Source organism: Tachysurus fulvidraco, chromosome 12 (assembly GCF_022655615.1).
Source record: "Tachysurus fulvidraco isolate hzauxx_2018 chromosome 12, HZAU_PFXX_2.0, whole genome shotgun sequence".
Taxonomy (NCBI): Eukaryota; Metazoa; Chordata; class Actinopteri; order Siluriformes; family Bagridae; genus Tachysurus; species Tachysurus fulvidraco.
In genome coordinates, this window is record NC_062529.1 from 5,780,816 (window position 1) to 5,791,112 (window position 10,297).

General features: G+C 39.8%; 1 protein-coding gene across 2 annotated transcripts in view; it reads right to left on the reverse strand.

Annotated features, from left to right (window-relative positions):
- dync1h1 (dynein, cytoplasmic 1, heavy chain 1) overlaps positions 1 to 10,012 on the reverse strand; it is a 39,485-nt gene extending 29,473 nt beyond the window's left edge. For both annotated transcript variants that reach the window (XM_047821166.1, XM_027173629.2), the window contains exons 1-21: positions 9,645 to 10,012; positions 6,475 to 6,562; positions 6,200 to 6,373; positions 5,789 to 6,044; positions 5,529 to 5,715; positions 5,172 to 5,443; positions 4,862 to 5,089; positions 3,628 to 4,704; positions 3,360 to 3,539; positions 3,095 to 3,244; positions 2,829 to 2,975; positions 2,613 to 2,753; positions 2,324 to 2,500; positions 2,028 to 2,138; positions 1,811 to 1,930; positions 1,488 to 1,727; positions 1,250 to 1,405; positions 1,045 to 1,158; positions 849 to 959; positions 546 to 755; positions 314 to 460 (exon numbers count right to left, since the gene is read on the reverse strand). In XM_047821166.1, coding sequence (XP_047677122.1) covers positions 314 to 460; positions 546 to 755; positions 849 to 959; positions 1,045 to 1,158; positions 1,250 to 1,405; positions 1,488 to 1,727; positions 1,811 to 1,930; positions 2,028 to 2,138; positions 2,324 to 2,500; positions 2,613 to 2,753; positions 2,829 to 2,975; positions 3,095 to 3,244; positions 3,360 to 3,539; positions 3,628 to 4,704; positions 4,862 to 5,089; positions 5,172 to 5,443; positions 5,529 to 5,715; positions 5,789 to 6,044; positions 6,200 to 6,373; positions 6,475 to 6,562; positions 9,645 to 9,894 — 4,536 coding nt within the window. In that variant the 5' untranslated portion in view covers positions 9,895 to 10,012. The remainder of the gene's footprint in view (positions 1 to 313; positions 461 to 545; positions 756 to 848; positions 960 to 1,044; positions 1,159 to 1,249; positions 1,406 to 1,487; positions 1,728 to 1,810; positions 1,931 to 2,027; positions 2,139 to 2,323; positions 2,501 to 2,612; positions 2,754 to 2,828; positions 2,976 to 3,094; positions 3,245 to 3,359; positions 3,540 to 3,627; positions 4,705 to 4,861; positions 5,090 to 5,171; positions 5,444 to 5,528; positions 5,716 to 5,788; positions 6,045 to 6,199; positions 6,374 to 6,474; positions 6,563 to 9,644) is intronic.
- Positions 10,013 to 10,297: the final 285 nt, after the last annotated feature.

Here is a 10,297-nt window from a genome sequence, read left to right on the forward strand (position 1 = left end):
AACACTGTATTCTGGCTCCAAACTTTTCCTTCCTACATTCTATTTGGGTTTCAAAACTGCATATTCATATTCTATATCCATAGACCCTTTCATTTTTATTGTAAGAGCATATAGTGAACATTAATACTCAGTCATTTAAAATTTACATATATATATTTTTTTATGGTTAAAATGGCATTGTGGGGCTTTTTTTCATCTCACATGTACTCCGGTAAGAGTCACATTTCCTACAATATCCTAAATCTATTAATAAAAACATTCAACCATATTAAACTAGGCTTCCCAAAAAAAAAAAAAAAAAAAGATCTTCCACCTTGTAGTATGGAGACAGCTTCATGGCTGACACACTGTTTATATGTTCCTTGACTTTGTTGAACAGGTCATCCCACCCCCGGATCAGACGACACTTGTTTTGATAGTTGACCAAGTCAAGCTCATAGGAGTTCCAGACTTCTCGAATCTAAGGTGTACAGAGAAAGGAAGTTAAATACATTCATATTTAATGTAATTTAATTTCACTATAAAAGAGGTTACAGCTTCAAGACCTGTTTGAGGAACTCTTCAAGGGCCATTTCTCCCTGTGCCACCAGCAGTACATCCTTCACCACCATTTCATTCTTCTGCAGGTCCACATCCCAGATCTGTCCAAGTGTCAGCTCAGAGAGCACCCAGTTGACATGCAGGCGCTTCATCAGTTGTTTCCAGTGACGATCTTTGAGAGCCTCGGATTTCAGCTCAATCACCAACATGTTCACCTGTGGATCCAACAAGATGATTTAAAACGTTTCTGGAAAAAACCTTTACATAAATTTGTTCCCATCTGTTTATATGAATCAGTGTTTGCAAACCTTCATGTAGCCTTTTAGAAGCCTCTGTACATATTCATAGGAGGCATACTGTCTAAGGCGTGCTGGGAAGTTCTTTAGTTGGTTGAGAAGAGCATCCAAGCTTTGCCGCAGCTACAGGTATAAACAAAGAATATTAGAGTAATAAGAGCCTTAGGCTACCTATTCAAGCAAGATAGTAAACATCATCCAATCTTACTTTACGTGGCTGCACAGACACCCAAGGTTGTTCCTTCATTTGATCAATTTGCTCCCAAACCTTGGATAGCTCTGACCATACACCCTTCAGATCTTGCAACTCTTCCAATGCAACCTACAAAACCACACAAACTTTGAAGCATGTACTGGAACTATAAAGAACCAAAAAATAAAGATCAAGCAGCATGTGGCTGTTTAGACTATACCTGTACTCTCTCCTCACTGCCACTTAACAGGCCAGTGTCTGTCAACTCTAAAGCTTCCTTAGCCTTGGCACATTTTTCTCTGTCATCCTTCAGTCGCCCAAATTTGCCTTCATAGATGGTGAGGGACTGTAGGGCTTCCTCTGGACGAAGGTTGCCCTAAAATTAAGGGAAAAGTAATCTATCTGGTAGAGATTGGCCAAAAAGCATATAAACAATCTCCAAAAACTTCTTAACTTACAGCAACTGGTTTGGTCTTTTCCCAGTCTGTGAGTAGATCCGAGGTGCGGTTCTCTACTGCACGATCTTCCTGAACGATCTTCATCTGCAAGTTAGCCACTTGCTGCTGGATGGCAGTATCCTTGCGTTTCATAATGTCACTGAAAGCTCCCCATTCTCCTTCTATGTTGTCAATGTACAGCCAAGAAGGCGGGAACTGGAAGCGCTGTTTCTCCAGGAGACGCTGACCATTGCGGAAGAGCTAAAGAACACAACACAGAAGTCAAGTCATGCCTGTAAGCAAATCAGATATATATGATGAGTGAACTCTATGGTGCTACTTACATCAACTTGTTTTTCAAACTGCTTGATTTTCCGCTTGAGGGCTTGCACATATGTAATAAAGGTAACGGCATCAGAAGTGCTGGCTGTATCCACAGAATGCTGTTCCAGCTCTTGGCGTGACTGGAATAACAAAATAAATGCATAAACATTTTATTTAAAAAGTTAGTGCATCAATACTATAAAAACAAGCATTCACAACTATTACAACTCCATATACCTTGGATATTTGTGAGTGGAAATCCTGCATGTTTTGACCTAGCATCTGCCCAAATTTGCTGAGTACTTCCTTATGCCAGGAGTCATACTTTAGGTTCACCTTAGATTGGACCTAATATGTGATGGATAAAAATAAAAACATGACATTCTTCATTATGGCGACATATTTTGTGCATATGATATATGATTTTGTGCAAAATGTATTTATTTTATATATACATATATACACACACATACAACCATACATACATATACACACACATTATATTTACACACAGTTAATGTGGATGGATTTACCTTGCCATAGTCAATGATCACTGGGCCGAATTCCTTTCTAGTTTCAGCATTATCAAAGGTTCCTCTTGCTTTTCGGATCTGCACCAATAGAGCTTGCCACTTATTCAGGTCTTCCCCCAAGCGATTATAGATGTTCTCAGGCTGCATATCCCACAAACACTGGTACTGCAGCCAAACCTAAAATCAAGAGACAGAAAAAAAAATTTGGGGGCATCTTTCTAGGCTGATATATATATATGCGCAACAGTATATAACTGAACAGAGATCTAAATAGAAGGCTGTGTATTACCTTGACATACTGCTCAACCTCCGAGACATTTTCCTTGACCGCATTGTAAGCCTCTTCAAGGGCTGCTGGACCATCAGGCATTCTAGTCAGAGCATTTCTGTAAAACTTCTCCTCTTCAGACAACTCAAAGTGGACACCAACCTGTTCACAGAAAGAAAAAAAAATCAGTCACTTCGAACTTTACCCAAGTAAAGAAGGTTTCATTGCTATACCAACCTGGTATCTTTGACTCTGTATCCTTGGTAAAGACAGAATGACCATCTTCCAGGCAAACATTTCTTGGTAGAGTTTATAACGGCAGTCTTCAATAGGAGGATTCAGGTATATAACCTGGTTTGTAATTCTGAGCTCATGGACCACATTCTATACAGAGATAATGTGTCACAATATTAATATTGTAAACTGTTAAAAAAATAAATCAGAATTTTAAAAAAACATCTTTGTTACAGCAGTCTCTACATCCTTAACTGAAAATATTTCACCTTAATCTTTGGCTCTCCTCCGGGCTTGTGGCTGACTTGTGGTGCTTCGGTGTCCATGTCCACATCAGCTTTGTCCTCCATTTGTCCTCTAAGAACCTGTGTCCATGCCCTGAGTCCAGCCTGCAGACGTACTCCCAAGATCCGCTCAATCTAAAAAAGTCAACGATCATAATTAAAACAAATTTTAAAATTTCACTGGATTAACCATTTTTGTGGATTCACCAGTTTAGGAACAATTTTCACAGATCCATTTCACATAGCTTACCTCAATGTCCAGTTTGTTGACCCAAATGGGCAAATTAGAGTAGGAATGCAGATTTAGGTCATCAACAGCTTTCTGGACACGGCTGAGGATCTCTGAGAAGGTCTTATGGTCATACATGCAAGTTTCAAGAGAGCGTACCTCCAAGTCAATTTTCTCTTCAATCAACAGAAGGTCATCCACCTATATGTAAAAAGTACAGTACAATTATTACCTTTTGTTCTCTCCACTTCATATATAGACGGTGTGTTTATCAAACCAAGGAACAAACCTTCTCTTGGAAATTGAAGACCGTTTCTGCCAGGCGCTGAACATAGGGATCAAGTTTATAGGACTCCCAAACTAAAGTAATACCCTCAGTAACGAGGGCTTGAACCTCTCTCTTTAAACCAGCCACCAATGGTGAAATTGAAATCCGCTCCTCGACCTTTTCACAAGTGCGCTCATATGTACGCACACTCTCAATAAGAGAAATGGCAAATGGGTAAAGTTGATTTGCTTGATGGGCTTTGTTAACAATGGCCAAGGGTACACGGAAGCTAAGCCACTTCAGGTTACGAACCTCCTTAGACAGAGTGATGATCTCTGGTAAAAAGTTAACTTTCAGTTTCAGAATGGTCCCAGTGCGCCCACGGGCACGGCTGCTTTCAATTGTGAAGATCCGACCTGAAACGCCAAGATTGCGCTGCTGTACTTTGCGGGCCCAGTCATCAAAAATCTCCTGTGTGTTTAGTTTGGCACGAAAGCTGTCCCCATCCTGCTTCAGCTTCAGACCCTCCACATGATTTTCCCAACCTTTTCCCAGAACATCCTCCACACGTTTCATGTAGGCGGTTAGCTGCCGGTCAATCTGCTTGGCCCAGATGATCGACCCGGAGACTGGGGGCAAGTCACGTACATGACTCATCTTACAAGACTGGCTTTGTGGGTATTGTACTTTAAACTTGTCATGCAAAGACTCTATGTCGTCCTTCACGCGCTGGATTAGCTGGGTCTGGTATTCACGTATGGCTCCACGAATATGTGGACGCACAAAGAGAGCATTGAAGCGGGAGAAGATGCGGAACATCTCGTTGGCATTCTTTGCAGTGCCTAGTTGGTCACGAAGACGGGCTGTGATGCGGGTCTCAACGCGATCAATGCGCTCATCGTACCGCTTCATCGCGGCTTCCCATGCCTCCATTCCCTCCTTTGAGACATCCAATCCATCTACCTCCTTTACATTTTCATAAGCCAAGTTAACTTCTTCAATGGCATTAGCATCTGCAGCATCAAAGAGGACTTCAGCCACTTTCATGTCAGGGGGTTCTACTACTTCACTCTGGCCATGCTGTGGCACAGCAGACACCTGGAATCACAGACCAAAAACAATAAATATAATTGAGAAGGGCTGATAAGCCAATAAATACAAGGGGGGAAAGTGAACAAATGGTCAAAGAAAAAAATATATATCACTGACTGAAAATCACACAGTGAATCTAAATGTTGCAGACATTCACAAGTACCTGAGGTCTCAGTACACGGACAATTACAGCTCTCAGTTGCTCATGCTGTCTCCTAAAGCGTCTCATGTGATCTAAGCGAGACTGCAGTTTTCTATGCGCAGGGCTGAGGCGCCACACCATTTTAAGATTCTCCTCCCTCTTCCTCTTCACAATATCTCTAAGGAGAACCTGAAGTTTTTCATATTCATCTTCCCAGGTCTGGAACACTTCAAAACAAGCTACCATCACCTAAGGAGTAAATAAAAGGTGTTGTTTACTGGTTAAAAACCACCACAATGAGAATAATAAGAATAATGTCAATGATCAGTACCTTCTCAAATTCTTCATATGCCACATGCATGAGTTTCCGGGTGCCCAGCACTTTAAGAAGTTGTGCACTGAGGTCACGAGAAATGGCCTCCACCAAGCGCAGCGCACGCTGAATGGGATACTTTGTGTTTCGAATTTTGCGTAGATGTGTAAAAATGGCCACCAAAGCCTGACGGATTTTGTCCAGTTCAGTGGCCGACAACAGATCGTTGAGTGGGAAGTCCTTCATCAGAGGGTTGTAATCGTTTACCGTCTCCACAGCCTGCTTCAGACCTAAAAAAAACATAAAAAATCATTGCATTCTACAAATATAAATAAAATCTAACAGCAAAAGTAATGCGTCATGTTGAACCCTCACCAGTGTCTGTGTCAAAGCTAACAGTGGCATGAAATCGTTTGCCATGTTTAAGAATGTCCAAGGTAAGCAGCACTTCTGGACTCTCCCTCTTCTCCTGGATGCGATTGAGGGCACGTTCAAGGTTAAGCCAAAAGCTGATTTCCTGAAGGGCCGTCCCAGAGGCAGGGTCTCTGTCAAGTTTAGTCACCTACAAGACAAAACATTAAATTAAACACGGATACTAATTAATAATAAATAAATTTTTTAAAAAAAATCAATACCTTCTGAATTTCCCTAATCCAGCGATTAACCCCTGACTGTAGCTGGTTGAGGAAAGTGGGATCCTCTACTTTGTCACCAAAGTTAGTAACTTTAGGCTTTTCTCCCCGTTCATAGCACTGCTTTGCAGTGTTAGAGATTATGGCATGGATCGGAAGACTTATCTCTGGAATCTCTATGTTTTGCTGCAGGTGTAACAAACCCATTTCAAGCTCTGCAATCTTCTTTTCCACAGATGGAGCCATCTTGTCTCCATCCCTAAATTATAAAAAAAAAAAAAAAAAAAAAAAAAAAAACAGGCCCGAGTGTGAGCAATAATAAAAACACAGGAACATCTATCAAACATGTGCATGGCCACAACAAACTCATAACTTTAACCAAGATTATCCAGTAGTTCAATATTCTGGCCTTACCTGTCAGCTTTGCCTGACTCGCGGATGTAAGACTTAAAGAAGGGAGCAACAGCATTACTGATAAAAGAGTGCAACGTCTCATATGGAGAATCTTCACTGAGTGTCAAAACACGGACTTGGGTTGAAATGGGCTTGTCAGCATCAATGACTCCAGTCCTCTTAATAAAAGCCAGGCTAAAACAAATATATAATATGAATTTAATCAATGCCTTGAACATCAGAAATGATTTACCAAACACTGTATACAGACTGCAAATCATTGAAGACCAATTCACCTGTTGGACTTAATCCCATAATGGATATCAATATTAATGCTGTAGGAAATGCATTCCTTCTCCTCCTCTCCTTCATCTCCTACATCCTCTAAAAAAGAAAAAAAAACACATTATATATATTAGATAGTTAGATAACTTCCTAAATCATTTAATAACTTCAATTCCACAATAATTGGAAAAGAAAATTGAATAATTAGAAAAAGAAAATCTAAATCATCTGTACGTGACGTGATTCAGCTACCAAACATGAAATGACTAAATTATGAACATCACTGTTTAATGAAATAAAAAACTTTCTGTGCTGGAGCCTGTGCTGACCCTGCTGGCATTGAATATTCACCCTGCCTCACTGATCTCATCACAAAAGAAGCCACTTTGGGGAATGGTGTGGATGATTATTGCACTGTGACTGTCTCTACAATAGATGACAGTGTAAACCTAACACAGGGACTTTTTAAACATTACCCAACCTTGCTCTTCATATCAGGAGTTCTCTTTGCTTATGTTTCTGCCTCCAGTTATTTGTGGACATGTGCAGCCAGTCACATGGATGTCTGCCTTCAAACTTGCACACAACAAGCACAGAAGTCGTCCACAAGACCAGAAAAAAAAGTTTTTCTTTCTAAAAAACAGGGAAAACTAAAAGGTTTTAATTGGCCAATAAAATGAAAGAGAGTTGTGTTTAAGAACTTACAATGCCCTACCTCCAATTTCAAGGTAACTTGCTAATTTGGTATGCTGCATTCATAGTGCCTTTTAAGTTGCAATGACATCATTTCACACCTTTTAAGATCTATGGAAAATAAAAACATGGATGCCTTTTGAAAACAAAAAGTGTGCCTTGCTTGCTCCATCAGCCACGTAAAGCTAATAAAAACCCAGTTTAACAGTTACAGACCTGATGGTCAGTGTTGTTGATTTAACCAAATACTATGTCTGTACATTAAACCATCTAGTAAATAATGCTATCAATGTAAAACTAAACATTGTTTTTATTACGGCTGTTTCACAATGGAAGCAAAAGCAGAGCAGAAGCAGCAAACATTTTAGGCACCCATGTCTACAAGACTGAGCGTTCACACAGTACACTGTGGTGGCGGCAGCACTGTGACCATTTTTTAATCGCAGAAACTGTGAGGCTCATTGTTTCTGGTCAAAAAGAACATGGCTTGACATGAAAAATTAGTGTGGTCTACTGTGTTGACACACAGTCACCACATGACCGGAATCTGCTGTTTTATGCTTATATTGTACAGCAATTATGGGAGGTGGAACATCTCCATAGAGTATGTTGGCAATCATAAACAAAAGCATGTCACAGGCATGGGTGTATCTGAACCCAAAGTCTGCATCTCATCCTTCTTCCTAGCCTTAGCATCAGATCCCTGTAACCTCTTTCTGACCCGATTTTTCTAAATTGGACAAAACAAGTCTGAGGTATAAAAGTTATAGAAACTACAGGACTAGTTAAAATAAGCCTCTTGAGGAGGTTTTGCTCTTTCAGGCAACAACTTTAACACCAATTTAACTTGAAATCAAATGTAACTACTGCAAACTTTTTTTTGTTTGTAATACAAAAGCCTCGGTTCAGTTGCGCAATACAATTGCTGCCAGTAAGAAAGCACAAAGGGCAGCTTCCATGCTGTTGTTGCACTGTGCTATTCAGTGTGAAAAAGTGATCAATGAGTGGAGTAGTGCTGCAATGATGCCCAACGTCATCGATTACTTCGACTACGAAAATTCGTCGACATGGGTGAAATGCGTCAACGCTGGTAGTTGTAAACATGCCTAGGTGGGAAATCATATCACTACTTTCTTCTTCTTCTTCTTCTTTTTTTTGTTTAACACCACAAAAGGAAAAAACAGGTGAAATACAAGCCTGGACATTGCATATAAAGAGAGCAGACAACCAACCCCTGCAGCATACGAACACATTTAGTTTTATTTAACATTTTAGCTTATTTAACAGCATGATGCCTACCTGCCACTAGTACTTCACCTTATAAACTATTTTTGCTAAATCATAATTGAGACACAAACCGATGTTCTCTTCTGAACTATATGATTAAACCCAATTAAAGCCCCAATCTGATCAAACAAATTAAATTTAAAAGAAAAACAAACCGGTTAATTCAATTTTTTCTAGATTCACTAGAATCCATTTCCATTGTGTGGAATCGACTAAAAGACTTTAGGGTTGACTCACAGGTTTTAAATGCCAGGTAATCTGAATCAACGCTCACTGTGTTTCAATGCAAAGGCACAAATCATCCTCCTAGCTAGTTTCTTTCCTTCCTGAAGATAAATGACGAAGGGATTTTTTTTTTTTTTAACATGCGTTGAACCTCATGAATGTATCTTGGGGCCTTGTCAAAGTCTCTGCCTACTTCAATTCTGAACCTTTAACGACTACGGTCACCGTCTCCACTACTTCTAAGTTGAATTTATTATTCTTAAGAGCCTGACTGGAAGAACAATCACAAAAGAAGCCCATGCTCATGCGTGATAAGAGCTAAAAACAAAACCTGATCCTGATCAATGATGTTTGATATCCAGCTCCCCATTGTTACAGCATTCCATCCAACAAACTAGCACCACAAACACTATGTACATTACAAACGTTTGATTATAAGCATATATAATGTGTTCCAGCGTGGAATTGTCATGGACATTTGGTAATACTGTCGATCATTATGCGGCTTGAGACACGCCTTGCTGCTTGTCTGTTCACAGCTGCCATTGCGCATGCGCATGCTTTGTCTTCAGCAAAAAGGACTAGTTTTTCGTGCTCCATCACAAATAACTAATTTAATAAAAAAATAAAAATAAATAAATAAATCTTTCTACAACCAAAATGTAACGTCCAGCGACGACATTCTATAAAATTAATGGTCTACATAACTGAACACTATGTCGTCATCCAGCTGTGTTTCTCATTAAAGCCTTTGTTTACTAACTAATAAAGGCGTCACTGCGGTCCTGTGATTTACTGTGAAAGGTTTACATCAGAAGTCTAATGGCTGTGACACAAACAGACTCTCCTTATCGAGACCAGTACAATAAACAACCGTTTACATTACTGAGTCACTTACACCACCCATTTTAATCAGTTTGGTATTTATATTATCTTATCTATTATTTTGTCATTTCTGTAAAGAACATTAAGAGACCTTTTAGACAGCTCCGTTCTACTAGAATGGTGTGAACTTGAGGATCCGAGAGAAATTTCCTCATCTGCTCCACGGAGCTCTTCTCTTCCAGGGTGGTTTCCAGTGCGGCCGGCACTTCGCCGCCATCTTCTAGCAGCAGAGGCACCAGTTTGCGGATGTGTTTCTGCAGAACCGAGGCATCAGCGACCGTCTGCACAGCAGCAGAGACCTCCATAGTGCCTCCACTGTCGTCTCCTCCACCGTCCGACATGTTGGGCCACAAAGAATTCTACAGACCGTTTGTGTAACGACTAAAGGTGCAATGATGAGAGACTTCGCCACATCATCGTCGTATGTCTGCAAAGAAGTCAGCCCATCCCATTACTTTTGTACAATGCATTCTGGGATATGTAGTACTACAGTAACGACTAAGAAACGACTCCAAATTATAAGTATCCTACATCACCCACAATGCATTTCAAATAAAACACACCCATCCTGTATTACTGCAGTGTGAATATATATATATATATATATATATATATATATATATATATATATATATATATATATATATATATATCCCCGTGACCCGAGAAGTTCGGATAAGCGGTAGAAAATGAATGAATGAATGAATGAAAGAAAGAATTTCATTCAATATATATATATACATA